At 39.2% G+C, this 26101-nt stretch overlaps 1 protein-coding gene across 1 annotated transcript in view; it reads left to right on the plus strand.

The window, feature by feature from the left end:
* Positions 1 to 373: 373 nt before the first annotated feature.
* The window catches only part of LOC140309021 (3',5'-cyclic-AMP phosphodiesterase 4D-like), a 39658-nt gene continuing 13930 nt past the window's right edge, over positions 374 to 26101 (plus strand). Inside the window, exons 1-2 of the mRNA XM_072386859.1 lie at positions 374 to 502; positions 20999 to 21097. Coding sequence (XP_072242960.1) covers positions 21053 to 21097 — 45 coding nt within the window. The 5' untranslated portion in view covers positions 374 to 502; positions 20999 to 21052. The remainder of the gene's footprint in view (positions 503 to 20998; positions 21098 to 26101) is intronic.

The raw sequence follows: 26101 nt of genomic DNA on the forward strand, positions 1-26101 counted from the left end.
ATCTTTCTAAACAGCTTCTCGAAAAACTAAATCCTGACCAATTAATCTTCTGCAAGATAAACAGTTTCCTCCTCTTCCTCTTGTAAGCTACGTTTGTAATGGAAATGTTTCCACAACTTCTCTATTCTTATTCCCTCAAACTATAAATATTATACCAATTCCTTCCACTTTGTCACACTCCATGAGTTTGTGCACATCCATGAGAACTTCCAGCAGAAGGAGGAGAGGGGAGTGGCTGGAGCACTGGAGGCACATGATTGGTCAAATGGAAAAAAGTAATCTTACGTGATTGGCTGTAAGCTTGGGAGCTGTGAGTAAAGTTCCCTCCTTATTCTAGAGAGCATCAGTCAGCAGCAGAGTAGGACTTGCTGTGTCTGAGATGCACACCAGATATTTTTGTTTGTTTTATGCTCTTTGATTGGGAGAGAATACAAAGGACACTGTCCTTGAGCCAGAGGTGGATAAATAATATATCTCTGGAACTTTCTGAACAGAATTCAAGGTAAGCCTTTTTTTTTATTGTTTGTTTTCTTCCTGACAGTCCATATTGACAACAACAGCAGCTGTAGTAGTAGTAGTACAGTGGCTTGTCTTTCTATTAAGTTGCTGATGAAGCAAAAGTGACTCAAGGACATCAGCACAAAAGAAAAGGATACAACGTGACAGCGCCTTTCTACACACTACACTAACTCTTCGCCACAGTTTTTATTAATGAATTAGAAGTTTTGTGTGCACGTGCAAGTCTGTGCACACAGAATAGGCACAGGCGTTTGTGTTTACTGGAGTGCATGCATGCCCATTCTGGGCGTTCGAAAGGTGCATAGAAAGCAGACTTTTACTTTAGGTCTGGGAGGGGTGCAGTGCGACTTCACAGTGACCAACCTCATCAGCAAACTTGTCACTGCAATGCTTTTCATTGACAGAGAAGCTCAAGGACTCCCCTCCCAAAATCTCCTGGTGTGACTTTCAGGCTGCAGGGTGGTGGTGGTGGCAGCGTTGGTAGCCGGCTATAAATAGACCTGCTCCAAATTGTGCTGCAGTCACACATAAATTCAGAGGGAACAAGAAATGACACATCCGTTGTTTGTATTACAGTTGCGAGCACTCAGGTGTCTTATTTTGGCAAAGTAAATAGAACCGAGTGTCGTAAACACAATCAAATGAAAGTACAACTCAGCAGGTGTAGCATGTGTCTGTCTGTGTGAGTCTTTTTTTGTCTTGATGTGCTGCATGTGTAGGCTGAAGTGTGCGAAAAGTGCCTGCAGGTGTCAAAGTTTTTTCCTGTTGAACTGCCATATGAAAAGCTCAGTTATTCTCCATATTTATGTTCAAGAGTGCTGCCTCTGCTCTCTTGATATCCATAAACACACTTATATGAGTGCTAGTCAAAGCAACTTACAAAATTCACAGAAGCAGATGTTTCTGTGACTTTTGGAGCTCAAACAAGGGGCATGACTTTTTTGGAATGGTTCACTTATATATACTCAGGAAGAGTCAATTTAAAAATTGCATCATTCTCACACAAAGCTACACTTTTATTAGATCCAGAGGGTTTACTGGTCAGCCAGCCGACCAGCTAACAAACACATGGACCGGTTTATGTTTTATATCCCAGCCCCCACTCAAACCTGAGTCATGACATGGTCACGGCATTGTTATGACATCATGATAGCTAGTCTTCTTTTCTTAGTTCAAAGCCATCTTATGATGAGAATTTAATACTGGAGTCATGCATCTGACAACAAACAAACTACTTTCTTTGGTCCTTTGTACAGTAACTCCTAAGCAGGGGAATTAGCCTGCGGCTTTCAATATCTACCTGCCTGTCATCAAGGTCTCCTTTATTGCGTCGGAGAACACAGGGAGCCTTGTGTAGTACCTGACCTCTACTATGCAAATATACTGCCAGATTACCAAACAGTACAGCACTCAACCTCCACATGGATAAAACAGTGAGATGCCAACAGGACACTATACCCATTGTTTCAGGTGTGCATCACCTGAGCACTGTAGCTGGAAGACTCAGACCTGCAGTACATGATGGGATTTGTCCTCCTCAGTGAAGTGCTCAGACCAAGTCCGATTGGATAACTAATATAAAAGCTGAATCAACAATGGCTGCTTAAAAGCCACGCTGATCCACAGAAAATGATTGGGGTAAACATGACATTTTTATTCTTACAGGCCTCAGCCTTTCTCTGTGCTGTTGATTTGAGTCGGGTCTCTGTCCTTAGCAAAAGGCAGTGCTGCATAATGAGGCTGACTCAATGTAAAATCTTTTTAAAGCACAGAGGCAAGAAGCATCTGCACTGCTACTTATGTTTATGTCTTTGTGTTAGTTCGTCTTCGAAAGAGGTCCCCCTGCTGTTGCTTTTGAATGGCTTCACATGCGCCATGTGCACAAATCTGATCATCTATATGACCTTAACTTGAAGTGACAATGTCAACTCAAATGTTTATCAGACTATCCAGTACAGAGATGACTCCGTTTGCAACAAGTTTTTAGAGGTGAAGGTTCAGGGGTCATGCAACAGTGGAGGACTGCAGCGGCTGGTGCCAACAAAGTCAAATGTCACAGGTTTCCCTTAGCTGTTCTTGGCATTTTATGAGTGGGACTTAATGGAAAATTGTATAATTTGCTTCCCAAAGCATATTCATTATTGTAATAAAGGCAGTGTTTGTTTTCCTCTGCTTTTCTGGCAAAGGGGAGCAGGCGTAAGTCCTCAAAAGCTCTCACGCTGAGGCACTGCAATATGTATACATACACACTGACACACACACTTACAAGCACATGTATGAAGGCAATGCCACAGGCATTTAAGTATCTTTTTTATTGGAAAGTCTGCTCCCATAACAATAAGAAGGGAAATCTCTGTTGTTCAGGGATTTTAGGTCATTCGGGAACCATTCAGCTTTTAGCTTTCACTGGTCATTTCTGTTCTTTGAAAAAGTACTTTCACCCTTTAGGTTTATATCTGTTACTCACCTTTAAGTGACTGGAGACATAGCTTTGGAGTCACAGCTGATTTGTTTCTTAGGTGCAGACATTCACTGCATGTACATGTTTGGCAACATTTTCATGAATTCAGTACAGAGTGTGCTTCTTGACATTAAAACCCAAGGGCAAGTTTTTGAACTTTTAATGGAGTCATTTTTCATGGCACACCCTTAAAAGGCAGCATTTTAGACATGCTTTCAGAGTATCCCGGGATACATTATAAGTTACTCAGACATGTGTAAAACATTAAAGATACAAATATGAAATCCCCCCACCACCCCTTCACTCTGTCTCACTTCTGTCTGTATTAGATCCACAATAAATGAAAGACCTTCAGCACAGCTGTATGGCATCAACAAAAAACCACAACATAATGTCTTACTAATAAGCCTCACTGTTATGACTGGCAGTGGAGCCTTTAATCGATGTTGTACACAAACATGTGGAGAGACCGAAGAAAAAAGATGCGTACTTGGGAGGATCTCTGCCCTAGCAGCAGCAGCAGCAGCATCTGTGTGTCCTGCCTCTTCCACGTTAAGCAGGAAGAATGACCTTTAAGGGACACGAAAGAGGAGAAGAAGAGAGAAACAGCTGGGGCCTAGACTACACTCGTACTTCCCTTTCCCTTTGTTACCCTGGAAGTCCTGTCATTGTGTTTGCTAGCTTCTTTAAAAACAAAGCCTTGGCTTGACTGGGGTCTGAGGATTTGCCCTGGCTGGCCTTAATTGTATGGGGAATGGGTGATAGGGGGGCTTGATGATGTCTCCAGAGAGTGGTGGTATGCTGGTTATGTTTGGTCATCTCTTGCACGTCACATCCTTTTGCTTTGTTTAACAAATTTTAAAAAAAAGTTTATTTTCCCCCGCACCACAGAAAACTTTCCATAAACAACTGTTGACATTTCCCCCTCCCTTTGTTTGGACTCAGTTAAAGCAATGTTACTCCTAAAATCATTAGCTGTAGACTAAAGACTAGGAGAGCTTTGTGCTTCTGCAGACTGAGGAAATGTTTTCCTTGAAACTTTACTCCGTTTTTATTCACATAGGCTCACTACGTCACACATAAAACACAGAGAGTGTCTGTCCAAAATGAACAGTTAAAGGATCGCACGCAGCATTAAGTAATCTTTCCAGTCCCACCACAATGTTGCAAGCACAGACAACTGGATAGAATTGCACTGTAAAATATCAACTGGACTCTCTCTCAGAAGTGATTGTATTGCTTGGAGTGAACACAGTCTGCAGGGCAATTATAGTTAAGCACCTTTGACAGCTTTTGTTTATACAAGGAAGGGATGAATAAATGTTAAGGGTGGCATATTGATGATCCGATATATTTGTCTTGCAATGGAACCAAAAAAGAGGCTTGCTTTAGCTTAGTCATGATAATTGCAATGAGCCTCCACCCTTCCCTGAATCATATGTGCTTTATACGCTTTCTTGCCAGTGAGAGAGTGAGTTAAACGAGGGGAATTCAATCGTTGGGTCATGGCCCTGACAAGAACCCTGCATGGTTCAACAGAACATGTTTAGTGTTTTCCATCTCATCCTCTCCAACAGTTCAAAACATATGGCCATCCCACCTGAATCTGGATCTGCCAGCAGTTTCTTCAAGTTAAAAGAGCTTATTCAAAGGGGTTTTGATAGGTGTCATGGTTTGTAGATGAAGGAGGATCTAAATGCAGACACAACATGGGAGGGAGAGAGTTGAAGGAACTAGAAATCTTCACCACGGATAATTTAGTAGTCAAAAACACAGAACTGGGCAGAGGCAGAAAAAAAAAAAGAGTGGAGAGACACTGAGGAAGCAATGCAATCCAAACAAAAGTTCAAACAGAGCGTAAATCACCACAGGAACAAAACCTTTTGTTTAGATAGGATCTGGCTAACAATAAGGAAAACTGGGAGGTAAACATATCGAGGGAAGTAATAATAAATTAACAACTGGTTATGTCAATCTACTGAAACCCAGGCGTGAAGCAAACAAGGCAGAGAGCAAAGTTAATAGGACTGAACTAACGGAAACCATTTAGAGAGAAAAGCTAAGAGATGCAGAACCCAACAAGACAAAAAATACAAACAAAAACACAACAAAATCCAGAGGCTATGACATTAGGGTTCTCCATAGTCTGTGTAAATGAGTTTCTGTCTGTGCGAATATTCTGAGGTGACATTTTCATAGTGAGTTTGTGCCATATACTGTAAATAACAAATAAGTGTCAGATTGGACATATTTTATTTATTTATCGATCTGACCGCTATCTTGCAGTAGATGGTCTGTTGTTGTTTGGAGAATCAGATGGTTTTCTGACAGGCAAACTGAAGCTACTGAGAAGGGGGCCATCAGAAAGGTTTTATAGCAGTTATTGTTATTGTGGGTTTTCACACCGTGCCATGCTTATGCATCAGACAGTTGCACGGAGTAGGTGCATAATGTGATCCATGTGGCAACACTGTGCTGGACACTGGACTGTTTTGAAGCACATTGCGATTCATGTTGCTACCCTGAAGTTATGTGAGAGGTTTGACTGATCGCTATTGACAGGTAAGAAACTGACAACTCATAAGTACTTCATGTAACCCGACTTGAAAATAAAGAAGACAAATATCCCTATGAGCTGCAATGCAAAGCATTTCACTCGCTGATATACAGTGCATATGTAAAGCAACTTTTTCCACAATAGTGTATTTAAACTACAGTCAGTGCCAGGCAAAGTCTGGGGCTTTGGAGGGTGTGAGTGTCAGGGTCTGATGTTTGGACTTATTTCTTTATTTTCATCTCTCAACTTGTTTTCTTTATTTCAGTTTAAATCTGAGATGTTCATCTTAGCTCACTTTACTTTTATCATAAAACTCCTTTTGCATTCAGTTAGTGTTGCATCCTGTCATTTTGGCTCATGCCGGGTTTCACTTTTCTTGTTATCACTTTTACCTTTAGATAGTTGTTACTCCCCTTTTTATATATACTACTTTTTGTTCTTCACCTGCCTGCCACATTTGCATTCCAGCACTTGGGCCGTCACTTTACAGCTGCTGACAGAGTTTCTGTTGTGCTTCATCAAAATTGCTTTGAATAACTTTTTTCAGAATTAACGTCATAGGGTATTGTAACCCACTTGTACTTAAGTTGTCACTATAATTATGTTATTGACTTTTTGTTGGATATACAGAAATTACATGAATAATGCATAGCTGTGTTATTGCAAAATTAATAGATGGAAAATATGTTGGGGTATGTATTGCTGTCATTTCTTTATTATCTGCATCTGTCCTTTCTTCCTCCCTCAGTGTTTGTGGGAGGAAGAGGCTAATGTTTGGTTTATGCCCCCTGATGTACCCTTAGTGAACAGCAGCATGTGGCAAAATTGAAATCACAATAGCAAGCAATTCCAGGGACTTTGTAGTTGTTTCGGCCCATCATGCACATCTCAATTTTTGTAACCTGGTGCGCTCAAAGCCACAGTTTTAATACTTTCAGGCACTTTGAGTTACTCAACCAGACTAGAAAAGCATCACATAAATGCAGCCCATTTAAAACAGTTGTGTAAGGGTGAAAGAAGGGTCCTGAAAAAGAAGTTCAAACCAATCTCTGTCAGCATGGACGTAAAAGTTTCTTTTTTCACTTTTGGAAGTAACAAGTTTCTGACAATGCCTTCCACTTCTCACAGCTAAAAGGAGTTCCGATAGGGGAGTTCAGATATAGGAGTTTGGGGTTATGTAACAATGACAGCCATGAAAAAGATGTGTCAGTTTTTTCTGATCTGTCCACTAGATATTTATATTTTTGGCAATGTGAGTAAGTCAGATAACTTTTAAGACTTCACAGGGTATCTTTCTTTGTTTGTTTTCTTTCGTTCATGATTTCCTGTTGTGCTGCTGTTGACTTGGGTCAGGAGTGAGGGCAACAGTAAATCGCCTCTGGTCATTGGAATTATTCATTTCCTACTATGCTACATCACAGGGAATGCCTTTTGTCACATAATGCCACACTGTCATCTCGTACTTCGGGCTCTAATCGTGTGAATATTGTTGCATAAAAGTGAGAAATGATTGTCTTGGCCTGGCTTTCTAGTTCACTGCAACATGTAATTCAGCGTGCTGAGCTTTTCAACACTGGTATAATTGGTTCACTCATTGCCTGCATGATCGAATGCTCCAGGACACGTTTTTATGACTTTAAACATACTTAACGTTTCTGCTCTGTATTAGAGACATGCATTTACCAGTTGACAGATAAGACTTTTTTGAATATAGATCATATAACTACATGTCTACAGTGTTTGGAAGCGCTTCACTACAAAAGAGAGAGATGATTCTTGATATGAAGTGACGCACTATAAGCTTCTCGGGTGTTACTTTTTGGCACTCGGAGAGTACTGTTACTCCTCAGTTGTTGCATATCTTGTGAGTGGCTCAATGGGTCACAGCTCATAAAGACCACACCAAAATAAAATGAGACAATACAACATTTACTGTCAGAATGGTTGGCTTGTATTCCTTCCTTTTGAGTAAATACAGGAATCTCTCTACGGTCTTGGACAATATTGCATCCCAATAATAGGTCATCATTCTTACAAAAATAACATATAATGTAACATATTCGGAATCATCTGATAATCCCCTTTATATGCACACAGAAACACTCTATGCTCCTTTAAGATTAAAAGTAACAATGCCAACAAAATGGACTGTTGTGCAGAATAAGGGTTATTTTTTAGCGGTTCGTCCTTTTTCCTGGTATAAGCTCGAAGCGCTACAAGTGCTGTCTCTAGTAAAATGTCACTCTGTATTTTGCTTTTCCATTCCCAGTAGCTTTTTTTTCTTCTTACCACAGTGGGTGGAAGAGTGTTCAGTAAAGTCTCAGGGTTTAATCTCATGTGACCATGTAGGGATGTTAGCTCACTAGCCTCAGGCATGCCTAAATTAATCTCAAGCCTCATAACATGTTCATGTGTAGCATAAGGATAGCTTTGCACTCAGCCCTGTTTAATAAATCAGTTGTACAAAAGGTCATTTTTAACAGGGCTTTGAACAATTTGAATTGTACCGGATATAATTTAATGGAGATTTTTAGATGCATTATAATAATGTGACTCTGTGATGGTGTTGTAGATGTGTCGACATTTATGGGTTTTGATTTTGACTCTAAATCATCGAATGGATACTACCATCATGCACAGTACTATTAAATAGGAGACATTTTCTCTTCATAACCAAGTCAGTTCATATCAAGTCAATCATATCTACTGGAAAATATGTGTTTTCTTAGAGTCGTTAGTTCACTGTGTTTTATTCTTATGCTGTTTCAGACTGGCAGATCAGGTCATCTCACTTAAGACATCCCTCAGTGGCTGTGTTTTGCTGTCACTGGAAATGTTTTTATAAAAATAAGATTACAGATGTGTAATCAGTTTCCTGGCTCTCCTCATATAATCTGAGGCCAAACTAAGTCTCAGAGGCTGGGTTGTTCTTTACATAACATGACAAGAACTCTTAAAGGACAAATCACCTCAGAGCAGCAGAATTTTGGCAGTCCTTTCCTTGGCTTATTAGTTTGTCTGCTTTGCTTACCTTAATCTAGAGTAACCTTCACATAGTCTGCCCTGGGGATGGTGCTCCTGCAATGGAAAAAAAAAAAAACACTTGTCACAACACACGCCATCATTTCTGTGAACCATGTGTTTAAGGACAGCTATGCTGAGTTGATTTCCTTGTGGTGAAATTTGCAAGTTTAATTTCAAGCATAACTAGTAGCTGTTTATACTTGGGTTTGTAAAGAAGGCTTTGAAAGCAACGTTGTTACCGTATGAGGTCTTGTTCAGACAGCTAAAACTCAAAAGATACATTACTATACTCCTTTGCCTTTGCTATGTGTGTAGGCAGAAGATCACAACTGGTCTTTGAAGTGACAAGTGTGAAAACAGGGCTGAGCAGAAAAAAACTAAACAAAAGAAACCCCGACAAACTACAGCGATCAGGACCACCATAAATAGCATGAATACAAAGAGGATGAAGGGTGTAAAGTGAATTTTAGACTTTTTAGAATTTTAGTGAGAATTAATGATATCTGTAGCATAATTGGTCAATAAGAAAGAAAATGAGCAAACTAGTATAACTCCCACAATGGTGTGGTAGCAAATACATTCATGTGATACTGTGTGAAGCTGAGAGTGTGTGAGTGAGATGATAAAAAATCTCTGAACTCTCTGAAGAAAAAATAATGTCGTCAATTCAAATATTCATCATTATATAGCCAGTGTTTTACAAGAGGCATGTTAGACCCTGGACAAGTCGGCAGTCTATCGGAGAACCAGCAGAGACACAAAGACTCAGACTTGCTCCAAAGGTGCAGATCACATCGAAGACTTAGAGTAAATGTAAACAATGAATGTTTAGATTATACCCAAAAGGTAATATACAAGATACCACTTTTTAGTTGTGAAAAAACATAGAAACATTTAAACATCAAAATTACAACAGTATGATCAGACATAGTATGAGCTTACAGTTTCTTACAAATCCTCCATAATCCTTTATGCTCTTGGTTATTGTCATTTGAATTTACAATAACTCTAAGTGACACAAGGGGAACTTCTAAAATACAACAACCTGTCTCAGACAGTATTTCTGCATAACCGAAAAAGAAAAAGATTTGAAATACACTTTTACCTCCCTTTAATCAAATCTGTGAATAAGACAGTAATTAGCAGCCTTGATTAACACTCTAATGTCATTGTTTTTTCTCCACAAAGTATTATGATTTCTCTCATTTCAGTCTTTAAGCTTTTTGCTGACTTGCTGTTTCATTTTTCAAACCATCTGTCCCTGCTGATCTCTGTTGCTTTTGCTCATTACTCACACTGTATATATGTATATATTTCCTTGTACCTGTTCTTACCTACCAGGCTGGATGTTTATACCTCGTCTTGTTTCTGGTTTTTGCATGCATTCAGCCAAAAGTATAGACAAGGAAGCTTAAACAGGACAGTATGTCATAATATCAAAGCTGTGGCCTCCACATGCCATTAAACTCTGATCTAAGATGAATATACTCTTTCTAGTACATTGCTGGCAGATAATATACATTTTTAAATACTTTTGTCAACTTTGGTGTTAGCATGACTTGTACTTGTTCCAGGCTAACCACCCTCCAAGCTAACATGACTGACAGCCTTCCCACTGCTGCCAAAAATGATCAAATTGATATAAATCCTGTCTCAAATTCTGGTAAGGTTGTTAATACACAGACACGATTTAGGAGTAACAGAGCATAATACAAGCATATGTAATGTATGTATGTTACACTATAACAGCTTAAGATGGCCTATAAAGCACTTGTTAAACAGAAAATAAGAGGCACAAGAAAGGAAAACTTTCTTGACTACAAAGTAGAATGTACTGTGAGCCGAAATGTGGCCTTCTATGAATAGTTTGCAATATTGAGTCTTTTAAGTTAATCAAAATATTTACCTTAGTTTTTAAAGACAGATTATAAAAAAAAAATAATGGTGAAAATAAAAGATAACCCAAATGGGGGGGGGGGTCATTAATTAAGAGCTCAAACAAAGCTTGTATGCTCGATGTCAGATCTAACAGTGTTTAGTTGAACTGCTGTGGAGCTTGAACTATTAAAGGCTGCACTAGCAACGGAACAGGAAGCTGAAATGAAAACATAGTCCCTAAAATAGACAAGATGAGGCTTTTGTATTACTAAGGAAACACGTTTAGCCTTTTTTTGAAAGGTTAGTTGATTATATTATACTATATATCAGTAGTTTCAATAATTTTAATCCGACACTGTGAAAGGCTGGGTGCTCTGCAGTGCTGTGAGCAATCATATGGAGCAAATTCTGTTTGAAAAAAAATCTGATGGTTGGGGGGGGGGTGTAACCCTGACACAGCGGACATTCACAGGAGCTGAAGCTATTGTGCCAAAGGAAAAATCATGTCAGGCCTAAAGTGTAAATGTTTTAATGTGCTTGGACACGGTGTAAGGCTTTGTTCCCCTCTGCAGGTGTGAATGTAGCAAATCCCCCCAAAACAATTCACCGCAAAGTTAACTTTACAGCCAAACATTTAAAGGTACATTCAGCATTGTTCTGGTTTCTAGTATGACTGAAATGAATTTTGATGAAAACACTTTCAGGTCAAGTTTGATGACTCCAATTATCAGCTACAATAGGTACACATTTACAAAAGCCCACGTCGAGGAACCCACAATTGGTCACACTGCCAGTTATTCTCAAACCAGCTTGATCATAACATGGGCAGAACTTATCAGGATTGGGCTTCTGACCTTGACGATACACAGCACTTCTGTGTTCAGTCAGCCATCAGTGTGCATATTGAATAACAAATTATGAGAGATGCAGGCTGAGATTCAGCTCACCACTGTGTGCCTGCTGTTTCCTGCTGGACTGTATGGATAGGAGTGACTCATCACCATCTCTGCAGGGTCTAGTAATGCCTCGGGTGAGTGATGTCATTAGGCTGGAGTGTCATGTGTGTCAGAGAGAGAAAAAAATAAAGCAGACATTGCCCTATGTGCGAAAGGGTTTAAAAAATTAGGATGTAATTTACTATCAGCAGAACGTGCATTATGATGGATAGATGGGTAGAACTTTATTGTCTGTCCCAAATGGTGACAGATATTCACATTTAAAAAAGAAAAAGCAACATATAAGTCTATCTCATGTTGTTCAGGGTGGTTATGGCAGAGGGAATGAGAGATTTTTTTTAGATGTTTTTCAGGGCCAGTGGGACTTTATAGCATCTGCCTGATGGTAGCAGCTGAAATGAGTGGTAGAGTGGGTGGGAGGGGTGCTCAATAATCAGGGTGACTTTCCTGGTCTCCGAGTGGCAGAACAGTTCGGACACAGGTGTTTCGGGTGAGGTGATTATTTTACTGGCCTGATTAATCATGTGTGAGAGTTTTGCTTTATGCTTGATGGTGAGGCGGCTATACCAGGAGGAAACGCTGAAGGTGAGAATGGATTTGATTGGCGATTTGTAGACCACAATGTGGTAGTTTTTAAAACATTTTTTTGTCATCATGCTGCAGAGAGTAGATGACTGAAAAGGTGGCATAAGTGATATCTAAACTGTAGCTCTGTAGGAGCCCCTGCTGGGCATTTGAAGCAAAGCAGTACATAGTTTTCTCCATCATCAGTCAGGCCCAAAATGAATCTATAGAGCATGTTTGAGTGCTGTAAGATTTACAATTAATCCACGTGCAACTCATATTTACTGTTAATCTGTGTTTGACTGGCTGTAGTTAGGCTACCTATATGGGTTGTAGCCTCTATTGACTGAAAAACAGTAGCGTTTCAATGCAGGAGATATATTGATATACTGTTGCACATTAAACTGTTAAACCGTTTCAGTCTTGTAAGTGTGTTGTCTACTGGGAGCACTACTGGTTGTGAAGTCTGACAGCTGCAGGAAGGAAGGACCTGCGATGGTGCTCCTTCACACACGTCGGGTGAAGCAATCTGTCCCTGAGGGAGCTCTCCAGAGGTTTTACAGTCTCCAGCATGGGGTGGAAGTCATTCTCCATCATGGATGAGAACTTAGCTATCATCCTCCTCCCTCCTACCACCTCCACTTAGTCGAGGAAGCATCCTAGGACAGAGCTGGCCTTCTTGATCAGTTTATCAAGTCTCTTCCTGTCAGCAGTCGAGATGCTGCTCTCCCAGCAGACCACTTCATAAAAGATGGCTGATGCCACCACAGTGTCATAGAAGATCTTCAGGAGTGCCCCCTGCACTCCAAAAGACCTCAGTCTCTTGAGCAGATAGAGGCTGCTCTAGCCTCTCTTATACAGAGCAGTTGTGGTGTGAGTCCAGTCCAGTTTATTGTTCAGATGAACACCCAGACACTTATGCTACCCTGAATTATCAAACAGCTGTAGGTAGAAATGATTCATGCTGAATACAGTTTTAGAGGTCACAGAAAAAGTCTTTTCACTCCAGTTAAGCCCAAAAGTTATCGTTGAAAAGGTGTTTGTAGAGATTTATTCCTACATGACAGACTTCAGTTTAAAATCCTTATGAAGACAATATTGCATTATAATAGAATTAAAGGGGGGTTTTGATCAGTTTTTGTCAGTGATAGTCAGGTTTTTTTTTAATATGATTTTTTTCTTTATGACAATATAATAGATTATTGATGCAAGATATTGTTGCCACTTGAGGGCAGCAAAGCAAACTGTAAACTGGCATGTTACCTTGGAACTGTGCATTATGGTGACTTGCTTTCTAGGTAAGGATGCATGGGTGAAAATGCCTTCGGTCAGGGGTGCAACTACCTACTTTCTGAGGGGTATGCAGACACATGACTGGCACCCCCATTCATAACAATTCAATAATAAGTTTACAGTATCAGATTACTGTAATAAAGTCGTAGTAATAAGGTTACAGTAATCAGATTACTCTAACCAGATTATAGTAATACTTAGATTACAGTAATCAGATTACTTAGATGACAGTAATAATATTACTCAGATTACTGTAATCACATTACTCAGATGATTGTAATCAAGTTACTGTAATAAAGGTACAATAATCAGATTACAGCATTAAGGTTATAGTAATCAGATTACAGTAATAAGGTTATAATAATCAGATTACAGTAATAAAGTTACAATGACTTTCGATTATGTAGTCAGGTAGCGCAAGTGTTTTGTGTGGTGAGGAGGTGTGAAGGGGGAGGAGGCGCCTAATCAGTAACGTGCCTCTGTTATTGATCATATCATTTACAAAAGCTGTTAAATAAACAAAATGCCTCCTCAAAATTATTTTTCCGCAATCGCCCCAGCACCCCTTCTTTTGTAGTATATCTCAACTGCAACTATCTACGAATAAAAGCAAAAGGAAATGACTTAAAACAACATTGAACAGTCACTCATTTAGAGAAAACGGAGCAACAATGATCTCAGTGAGTTCAGTGTCCATCAGATGGATAATATCCACCAACACCTTGAGTTATTTATTTTTTTAGCTGCCAAGCAGTCCATTATGTTCACAAGCCAACTGTGTTTATCACCTGCCTGGTAATATTTAGGCAGTTTAAGGGTTTACCGATGCATATTTGGTGAATAAAGCAGCCTTCAAAGGCTTATAGTGAGACTAAGAGGTGTGCGTAAACCAAGGTAGGAAATTAACTTAAAATGTAAGCGTCTACCAGCCAAAGGCAGATAAATGTTCAAATTCACCAGTCAGTCCATGTTAAATTAATGTTAATTCATGTTTTATTGTTTGTGTACTAATTTTTCATGCTGGTCTGAACCAGATGGCAAAGTTATGACTGTAAATCCCTGAATACTTTTAAAAGGTTTTTCCAAAGACCATAATGTCAATACCTATTGTAATTTTAAAATTAAAAATTGTAAAATTAGATAATTTTTTTTCATAATAGATATTATACTATGCTATTGGTGTAGTTTAACGGGGTATTAAACAATGTTTGAACTTCTATTAAGCTGATTGAATTGTAGTTTTATTAAGAAATGTTCCAGTCGCTTTAAACTCAAAACTGCTTGATCTTACACTTAATCATGCCAGTGGTGTCTTTCCATGCCCATTAAACGTACTCCCCTGTCAATCCGAGACTTTACCCAGACTTTCGAAGGCTCCCTTCAGAGCCACATTACATTTTGGTTTTCACGTGACGAGTAGTATTTAAATTAAACGAGTATTCTTAATGTTTACTCAACTTCAGATTCAAATTGCTGTCGAGGGAATGACTCTTTGATCGGGGTGATTCAGTGAAAAGGTTCGTCCTTTACTGGAAACTTTAACTTGATTCAAAAACTTGCAAGCAGCAAAAGATTTCAATACTCTACATTCTGTACATTCAATACTTGACGTCACACCAAACACCATCCAGAGAATCTTCTTCATGGTGGCTCAAAGAGGTGGCCAGGAATTCAAATGGAAGTTTGAAAGTAACTGTGGCTGGTGTTGATCCACATTGAGTAATCTAACCCTCTTATTTTCAGTGCTACTAAAAAATGTGTTAGTCAGGATGCTAACTTTGATATGAAGGAGTTCCTTGAAGGTTATTTGTGTGTATATATTATGGAATATGTTTATAGGTAGAAAATAAATTTTATCATGAAAATATGCATTTCAGGTTCTTGGATCTGCTAGAAAATGGGTTGAATATAAGACAATTATTTTCAAGGAGCTTGAGGTGTGAGAGCTAATTTACATGTCGAGCAAATGTTATTGTATTTTCAGCCCTGGCTGTGAAATTGTTTCGAGCTGCTACAAAGGGCTCATCACTGTCAGCAGAGTGCTACAGGAATAAATGGAATGAAAACTGAGCTGCTGTGCCAGATATTGCTATATTACAGCCACTCTCAGTGTGTCGATGCTTGACAGTAAATTGGTGCTTCTACAAGCACTGCATAGGATCAAGTGAATGATTTTGAATAGTTAAATAAGATGCATCGTAATTCCTTCTGAAATAAGGAGTCTGTATGAAGTGACAGCAAAAATCTATTATATGCAGCTTGTGTTTCAAGGGCATGTGTGCACAAGTGAACGTGGGCTTGTCTTTGACTTTTGTCACAGGAGTGTGTGTGAGTGTGACTGTACTACAGGAGCTGATAGCCCTGCACTGGCTGTTGATATAGCTGATGAATGGATGGTTGTGACAGTTACTGGTAACATACGGCCGTATTGCAGAAATACATGACTATGTAGACCAAACAAAGCCATAATAATAATGCTGTCACAAAAAGTGTTTCCCCACCTAAGTTTCCGGTTCTTGCTATCATGCTTAGTAATCACAGCACCACTTGGAGGAGCCACTGCTATGCTTCAGCTTGTGTTTTGAGCCAGTGGGAGGGGAGGCTGCTGCTTCCTCCTCAGTCCTGAGAACTCTTTACTATTAATTTATTCATACATGCAAAAGCACATCTTACTTCAGAAGAGGTTCCACGGTGGTCTTAAAGCTATCATTAGTGACCAATGTAAAATCCGTAAATTAGTAGGATGATGATTTGTGTGGTGCCATCTTTAAATGGGTGAGGGACCCCTGAGGCGGTAAAAATCCACTTCAGTCAGTAGCTTAGAAACCAGACTTATAAATGGATGGTACATGGGGAGCTTTGAGTGTGCACCAGACAAGTGTCACTGCCAATTTACTCTAAAAACACTGTGATGTAGCATATAATGGGTTGTAATTTATTCTAATTTGAAGAATCTTAGATGGATCTTGCCAACAGCTTTGAATGATGTGCTTGCTGATTGCCCCTGTCATGATCTGTGTCTTTTTGTGTTTTTTCTATTTTGTCTCGGCCCTGTTCACTTCCTCACTTCCTCACTTCCTCAGTCTCTCTTCAGTCTGGTCATCAGCTCCACTCCCTTCACCTGTGTTATTTCCCCTGAGCTGTCTTCACTCACCAATCAACCTTTTCTGTATTTAAACTCCTGGTTTCATTCACTCATTGTCAGATCCTCTCTTTTCTTCAGGTTGTCCTCCTGAGTTGTCGTTGTTTTCTTTTTTTTTTTTTTCAGTTCTGTATTATTCCTGGCTTTCCTCGTTCGGTCCATTTTTTGGGTTTTGTTTTCTAGTGTTCTTTCTTTGTAAATGGTTATCTGGCTTTGCCTCGCCTTTTGTTTAAAATAAATGGTTTTCTTTTCATTTTATCTCCTGACTCTCAAGCTGTGTCTGCACCTGGGTCCTCCTTCCTCGCCACCTGCTACACGTGACAGCCCCATTTCAGTTTCTACCATTCAAGCTTGATTATTAATGTCAGTAATATATAATGATCCAGTGGCTTGTCTCTAGAAAGTAAGCTTGACAAATTAAACAAAGTGTTGTTCATTAATATAGTCTATGCTGATGGAGACTAAAGAGAATAAAAGTGACTGGCTATTTAAAAAAAGCCAGAGCGACTGCTCATCCCAGCCGATTGAATTGCTACAATAAAAGGCTGAAATACTTTTTGAGTGATTATTCAATAAGCAGCTGGGGGATCTCAACAGGAGAAAAGAGATGTTTCACACAGAAGCTGAAATTTAGAGCATATTAGACAGCCACAACCTTCTACTGCTGGGTAAAAAGAAGCCATAGCTCAGCTAATTTTTGCTCTGTCACCTAATGTGATTACACTGGATAAACTCTCATCACTCTCCTGAAAATGGCAGGAAGTTCATTGAAAAAGTCATCAGAGGATGTGAAAGGAACACAGTAGGAGATTTCATCTGATGAGGGCAGTTTTCATTTCTAGCTCTGTGGTGGTGGGGGGGTGTGAAAGTCTAACTGTGCCTCGTGTCTACATTCTTGGTCAGATATTTTGGCATTTCAAGTATATGAATCAGTTTTTCCTAAGAAATGATGTGCAAATTAAGCATTTACTAAGATGTAAGCAAAATGATGCATTGCTTTTTTAAAAAAAAAGAGCGACTGTGGTTTGTTTTCGCCAGAGAATACTTAACCCAGTTTCATGGCAGGACATGGGGTATTTACAAAATCATCAGAATCAGCAGGTTTATGTCTACAAACAGGATTTTGCCATTTTCTTCCCAAGCTACTTTGCACCAAAGTAACTCCCCAGAAATAGTGAAAAATCTGCATTTGGAGGTAGTATGTGGCAAAGGATGGCACTACGTAGACAACAGCCAAGCTTTAGAGCCAGTCATGAGTCCCATCCTGACCACTACACTAACGTATCTTTTTTTTCCATGTAGCTTGACGGGCGGCTGTAGCTCAGGAGGAAGAGCAGTCACCCACCAATCGGAAGGTTGGTGGTTCGACCTGGCTTCCCCAGGCTACATGTCGAAGCGTCCTTGGGCAAGACACTGAACCCCACGTTGCCCCCCCAGTGTATCATTGGGGGTATGAATGTGTGTATGAATGATTAGAAAAGCACGTAGTTATGAATCTTAAGACGTGCTGTATGAATGCGTGTGATTGGGGTGAATGCGGCATGTAGTGAAGCGCTTTGAGTGGTCAGCTAGACTAGAAAAGCGCTATACAAGTACAAGTCCATTTACCATTACTTTAACATTGACAGTTTTACACGTTTTACGCTGCTTCCTTGCTCTTTCGTCACTGTTTTCCACACTGCAAACTATTTAGTTAAGGTTAAAAGACGGGACGGTTAAGGTTAGGGAAACCATAATGGCTTGAATCTAAAAAAAAAAAGGAATAATGATAATGTATCACATATAAAATTTACTCGCAGCTTTGGCATCTCTGATTTAGAGTCATGGTGGTTGGCACAAAACAAATGAATAATATGATAAATAATACAATAAATTTGTACCCCTGATGTCCTTCTCCATCACCCATGGAGCATTTTGTTGTTTCTTTCTCATCAATTGACTTGTTCCCAGACAGGCCTCATATCTTCACTACTGTGCAAAATAAGATGGACCCAATAAGATAATTTTATAATCAGGTCATGAGAAGCACATCATTTGTCTTTTATCTTGTTTGACAAACTATGTTTCCTGAATACATTTTACATCTCTGATCTTAACTGCATGATACGAAAGCTTTTTTGTGATTGGTGCTGGTCACTAGCTTTGACAATAAGATATTTAGTTCATGCAAAACTTGTGAATATGCATTTCTTTTTTATGATAGTCTAGTGCTGTTTACAATTCAGGCCTGCTAATAATTGTGACCTGGGCTTGTCATTTTGTCAGCCCAGTCACAAATCAGCCACCTGTGGTTTCACTGCAGGCACTGCTGCACTGATCCATTGTACACACCGAGGCACACAAATAAGAGCTTCTAGTCTTCAAAACAACAAGATGAGAACAAAGTTTTAATTGAGAGATTACATGTAGGAAATTGTTTTTATCCTCTGAGAGCAGCTTTCATAAACTCGTATAGTAAGGTAAACAATGAAAGCTGGCTGAGATGAGGAGAGTTATGTTTATTTATTCCTCTCTTTCTGTGTGGTTTCAGAGCCATGGCTCTTGTTGATTATTTGATACTCATTAAGTCTTGTTCTTTCAGGCTTTAAATTGTTCAGGTGACAAAGAGGCTATGAGAGGTGGGAATTGGTTTGTTATTTCAATGATTTTAAGACCTTTCCCTACTTTCCCATCCCATTGCAGAGTGCTAAAACCAGAGAGGAGCAGCACTGGCTGGTGACAAGCAGTCTACTTAATTGAATTGCTGGTGCAATTGACATGTAACAGTGCAGAATATGTCAAATATAACAATGCCATGAACATTTTGAAGACGTGATAAGCATAAGAAGTTGCATCATCGTCAGCTGCAGAGGGATAATAAAATGAAAGACATTCAAGTAAATTTTTTTTTGTTTATTTTGACTTAAAATGCGCTACTGCTCTTTTAAGGAGCTTTATTCATATATCACTTCTTAAAGTAGTGATTAGTGTCAAAATGCTGAAGAAATTGGAAACAGAAAAATCAGAAAACATACACTGAGGCAAATCGGACATGATTCCAGCCGCAGTAACTGTGGATAAATGTTGGGGACTGTTGCTCTTAACAAATAGTGGCACGTTATCATGAGCATACAGTATGGAGCAATGCTGTGGTTTGCCCTGATTGTTTTTTTCATTTTTCTTTGCACCCTGCTCTGTATGCGTGATAATCTGGCTTGTGGTGCCATAAAACACTTCAAAGGCTTGTCTCCTGTAGATTTTACCTGCTCATATTGCTGTCATTATTTAGAGCAGCCCCCAGTCTGAACTACACTATTCTACACTGTCTAACTTAACAAAACTGATTATAGCGTATGTACAATCACATGCACAGTGCAGTGCATATGTTTTGCTATATAGTGTCATGCAGTTTGTGCTCTTCATTGTAAGATGCTTTTCATGATGAAAGATAGTTGTGTCATCTCAAAGAACAATACCACGCGAAGCTTGTTCACCATTCCTCTCCTCTCCTCTGAGCCCAATCGAGGAAAACTGCCCATGCAGCTCTGGCTGTGTTTGTCTTTGTGCTAACTGACTGGTCATCCTGTCACGCCACGTGCATTTAATGGAGAAGGGCCAGGGATAAAGGACTAAAAGTGAAGGATAGTGTCTGACCTTCCTTGGCTGATCGCTTGTTCCACGAGCTTCCAATGTTGCAGATGATTGCTGGTAGATGGGGACAGAGAAGAGGTGGTGTTTTTGTGCTCATGTACCATGAAGATGAAGGATTATATAAATTGCAAGTGACACACATTTACATGGGTTGCTTTGCATAGAACAGGCAGTTATTTTTCTAACTGCAAATATGCATTCACACAAGCCTTTATAAATGGGTCAAGACTTGGTATGATATCTGATGTCAAATAAGGGAAAAACAAAGAATTCTGCATTGTGTGCTCACTTTCTTGATACCTATTGCAGGCTGATGATAAGAGGTGACAGAAATGAGGTTTTACAGGATTTTCTGAACGCATCACTTTACACTCCGTAAATGGTGTTCGACATCCATTTCACTGTAATTGGTCTTGACTTGGAGTGTGTGCACATGCATGTGAGTGTGTGAGGTAGAGACAGAAAGAAGACAGAGAAAGGGGCAGGTGTAAGCTCTGGGTTATTAGGCCAGGTAAACAGAAAAGGCTTGTGTAACTCTGGCTGATAATTCACTGACCTTTACCTTTTACACTCTAATGCATTCTAATAGGCCAGTGGATCCCAGCATGTCTCCTTTCTCACGAACACACACATGCTTTATGTTGCCCATTTATTTATATTACGCACATACATACACATGTTCCATCAAGCACCTGGTTGTCTGGGAGATTAAAGCCTCAATATTGTCAAACCCCAAAGCTCCTTAGGAGTGGACAGAAAGTCTACCTTTCAAAACCGGCCTATCATACTGGAAAATTCAAAAAGTTCTAATTTTTCATTTATTTTTTACACAAAGATTTTACTGACTAAATCTATTCACAGATTGAGGTGAAGCGTAGTAGACCCAAAAATAAAGCTGTTTGAAAAGCATATACTTTTTCAACCCCGCATGATTAGTTTTAGAATGTACTCACATTTTTTTATTTCTTTTTTAGCTCCCTTTCTGATTAACTCTGTGTGACGGAGGCCAGCCAAAGGTGGCTCGCACCATGCAAAAGGATGACCGACCCGGGGATGACAGCCAGAGAGAAATTGTAAGTGAACATCAGCTTTGTATTTTGTCGTTTTATTCTTCATTATTATTATTATTATTATTATTGTTTTTTTCTTTAATTTCCCACCATTATATGAGTTACACAGCTGTATATTTTGTTTGCTCAGATGATTTTTCTAAATCTAAATCTATATTTTTTTAAATTCAAATTCAGATATTATTTGTGAATATGCCCTAACTAATTCTACTTCTCGGTAGAAAAATCTGTGAGATCAATATATTTAATGCACATCCTTTTGTATTGATGTGGAATATATATTTAATGTATTTCATACTTTTTTGAAACAGCATATAGTATTACATTGTATGTACATGGAATGATGGTATGCCAGTGGTTGGCATAAACCTAGAAAATTAACATGCTGTCTCTGTGAGGAATCTTATACAAATGTTTAGATGACCACGTGTACTTTGTTGCCTTCAGATACATTAGCAAAAACTTTGAGCGGCAAGTTTAAGATCTCTCTGAGAAAAAAGTCTGTTTAGCTGTTATGGTTTCCTATTCCTTGTGTTATACAGCAACAAGATGGTAGTATTTGGTCTGACAATACCTTAAACATTGTTCTGAAGGTATTCTTAAATGTTTTCAATTGAAGCCAATGCCGTATATCACAGTTTTAATTAAAGTGATTGCAATCCGCAACAGTGTTCTTCCAGTGCTCCAGCTTTCCACAAGAAAACACTCCAACTTTCAAAAGTTGGAGTGTCTCCGTTGGAGAGGTACATTGTCACACTGGACAGCTGATTCAGCTACATCTTACCTTCATCTTAAAGTAATATTCTCTCTGAAGCAAAGATGTCTGAGGAGGGGCTAAAATCTGAGGAGAAGTATAGCATGTGCAAACAGGGAAATAAATATAGATGTGAGAATAAATTTAAATAAAAATATTGGTAGTGCCTGCTCACATCTCTGAGGCAGAGCAACATGTTTTTTTTTTTTAGGAGTTCGTGGACTCCCTAACCTCTGTGTCTTCTGGGAACTCTTAAATATAAGGGAACAAGTACCTCTCCATGAGATATTTCATGGGCACGTCAGTGCTTTTTCTACAAAGAGAAAATGTTTGGTATTCAAGGATTCATTAGAAACTAAGGATGAAATGTATTCAGTGTTTTATTTTTTATGAGACAAAAATTCGAAGGGTATACTTTTTGTAATAGATCATTGATTTAAGATGAGACTTTTCTGAGTTGCCAGTGTTCTGTGGCTGGCTTTATTTGTAAATCAGTAGAAGTTCTCGACACATGCTGTTTCATATAAAAAAAAAGCTATTTTCTGTTTGATATGCACCATCATTTTAGCCTCAGAGGGCATGCTGTTTTTAGCAATGACAGGTGATTATTTCTAAAAGTTGGAAAATAGATTTTCAAAATCTTGATTTTCTATACCCTTACTTGATGTCTTCAGACCTTGTTTTTCTACATTTCAATAATATATGCACATTCTAAGATTTAGGTCACTAGTGTTGTAAGATGTGCTAACATATGCTTGACCAGCATATACGGCAAACAGTCACTTGAAAGATTACCTTCTTCATCAAGCTGTCTTTGCAATGTCATGTTAAAAACACTCACAGCTGAATTCATAGATACTATTCACCGCTGAATTCATAGATACACGGCACAAATGCCACCAAGTGCAAAACTGGTTTTCTAATTCTATTCAGTTTCTCAACCCATCCCCCACAACGGCTACATTACCATCTTAACTGACTGTATCTGGGCTCTCACGTGATGTTGTCAATTGCGTGCAAGCTGTCCATCACCCACCTCTATCCATCTGGATATACGAGGCAGGTTCTTGTAACAAAAACAAGATAGATCAGAGTTGGTGTGTTCAAGTAGAGATGGAGCTCAGCTATATCAGCATAAAACACTGCCAGTTTCTTCCTCCTCATGCATGAATAAGATTCTGTCATACTCTTGACCTTGAGTCCAAATGCAGGGCTACTGGTTTTATCTTGAGCTGGTACCCAAAAGGAATACATTGAAAATGCAAATAAGGCAATGCTCTTGAAATATAATTGGTATATCAACAAAAATATAGCTGACAGTTTTTAACAGAGCTTATGTTAATTTGCCAAAATGTTTGTGTTCTCACATGGATCATAGTTGAAATTACCATTACAGGCTTGTACTTGTATTCCCGCTCACATTTCAGCTCTGTCTATGTGAATGTAGTATAACAATAGCATGTCCTTGTGTTTTCTACTGTTCAAATGCATTGATTTTGAATGTAAGTGTACTAAAATGTTATCTAAAAAGTTATTACTGTATTGGCCATTTGACTTTAAACGGTAAACCTCACTCCATTTAAAGGTAAAAACTGATAAGCGTCCACTGTGTCTATGACTTTTCTACTTGTAAAAACTAAAACCAAAGGTCACCCGTGAAAAAAACCTTTCAAAGACATGGTTGGCTGCAAAAAGATTAAAAAATATCTGCTCAAACTCAATTACAACATTACTGTAAAACAAAAAGCATGCAGTTCCATTGACATAATAGAAAAAAAGCTGCAGCAACATGAAGGGTTACTGAAAAAAAGCTTGAGACAGGAACAAATGACCTTTTAAAATGCAACAAAAACCCTACTAATAGAACAAAGACTGATTAATGATTCACATGTTATGTCTTGGAGGGGCTGTAGATGTGAACATTACTAAAGACACATCCTGGGGAAAAATGTTTTGTGAAATTCGTTCAAAGCGAGAAAAGAAAATCCAAAGTGAATGCTGAGATTATATTACCAATGAAAATGTATCTGTGTGCCATCTGAAACTGGGTGGGAGGAGGGCATAAGGGCAATAGTTCATGTCAGATACCTTTGATTAATGACTTCATCAGTTAAGGCAGGGTAACAAGTGCAGGTCACTTGGTTAGAGTAGAGAGACATTGATGTCACGCACATGGGAGAGAATAGTTGGGACAGGTAATTAGAGAGAGGAGAGGTGGAGAGTGAGATTAGGACGAAAGGTTAAAGTGAAAAACAAACAGAAAGCAGAAGAGATGCTCCCTCACCATCTAGGAGACTTATTGAGGTAGAGCAGGGACACAGGCTGCACTGATGAATATGTTTCGCAAGGCTCTCAGGGTCTGTCCAATCAGGCAGCACCATTGATGAATAGTCATGAGTCACCTTATCAGCATCACCATGGTTACGCAAATGTGACTGGGGCCCTGTGAATGTGATGAGGGAATAGAAATGGGCCAAAGGCTTCGCTGTCTCCTTCCCGCGCACATCTTGATCACCAATTAGAGCAGAGCAGGGAAGCGTTCAGGCCAAGTGTTCGCTTCATGGATGAGATGAACGGGCAGAGGGAGATGGCAAAGATGATGGTTTGAGATTTAACGCGTGGGAAAGTGTGCACAGAGGAAGAGAGGGAGATGGAAGCAGATTTTGATTCAGCTTGAATTATTTGATGACTTGAAATCACATTAGTCGTTGCTAAAGCCAGTGGACACACAACACGTGCAGGTAAGGGCTGGCAGGAAGAGGAGAGAGGAAGTGGATGACAAGATATTTGATAAAAAAGTGCTGGGAAATTAGATTTAACTGGATCAGCGGCAAGGAACATTACAAAAAAAGGTAGAAGTGGCTGAAGGATGAGCAGGACAAAAGACAGCTGCAGGAGATGAAATAAAGAAAATGAATAACAGGGTAAAAGAATAAGGGGCTGAGACAGAACACAATGGTGTAACGTCTAACGTCTTTCATGGGCATTTTACAAAACGCAACAACACCCCAAAATTAAATTTTAGGAGTAGATCTATGGTCATAGGTGGAATAAGCCCCTGCCTTTGCCATTAATGTTTGTTAGAATGCCCTTCGGAACTACTTACTTGGAACAATAACCTATTTAATATTCTTAATTCCTCATCTTAAGAAGGAAAGTTCCTTTTCCCTTGATAATTCCACCAATTTTTCACTCAAACATTTTACTGGATCACCCTCAGGATGCAGGTCAATGATACGATAAACCCAGTAACGGTTGTCTTCTAATCACTGATTTGTCTGGCTGTCTGCAAACACTGTTAATTGCTTTTGAGTCTATGCTTATCTCAGTAAGCATTTAGTTCTTATTTATTTATGAGGAAGAAGAGTGATTCACTACATATTCAATAAATGTAATTTAATTAGCATCTCCATACAACAGGGACATATTCAGGGACTGGGAGTTGTATGTTATTACCCTCATGTTCACGAAAACCCGACTGAGGCAAATTGGTTATATCTATTTGATCTTGATGCACTTGCAGCCTGCTCTGTTGTCTGTATTGAACCTGTTCTTGAATGTAGCTTACCCCCTCTGCCCATAAGTAGAGAATGAGGCAGGCTTGATATTTATTTAATCTTCATCACCATGTGTGAGGAAACATTACCGTCCATTCATCGTTCTCATTTCACACCCTGTTGACTGTGTTTAAAGTGTGATTAATCTTGCATAAGATGTTTGGCAGTGTGCTCATACCGGATGTGGGGTTGATGCATGAAGAATGATGTTTAAACACTGCCAGGGAAGGTCGACACTGAGGATGCACAAAGCAATGAATCTGCCATGCTGCCAGAATGAAAGTTTTTCCAGATTCAGTGTATGGATGACACATGCAGCATGTTTCCTTCTCAGAAAACAGTCCGATACTAATGATTTATGTTCAGAACCTCTAAATTAAAAAATGCAATGACTCAGTATCTCTCTCTGACTCTATATTACAGCACAGTGACCCTGACCCTTTGCACAGATGAGGGAAATAGAGAAAACGTGTTATGAGCTTTATGTAACTTCAATCTCTCAGCCAGCTATCCATCTCGTTTTTCTTTCTGCATCTGCTGCAAGAGTTCTCCTCCTGAAGTTTGGGCCCCTTCCAGTGTATTTGATTTATTTTCTCACCAGTGCATGGCAGAGTCATGTCCAATGCTAAGAACTGCCGTTTTCCCTGTCAGAGAGTTCCATGATCAGCTCAATGTGTCAGTGAGATGAATAACACT

Source organism: Leuresthes tenuis, unplaced genomic scaffold, assembly GCF_036924035.1.
Source record: "Leuresthes tenuis unplaced genomic scaffold, fLeuTen1.0.hap1 SCAF_6, whole genome shotgun sequence".
NCBI lineage: Eukaryota > Metazoa > Chordata > Actinopteri > Atheriniformes > Atherinopsidae > Leuresthes > Leuresthes tenuis.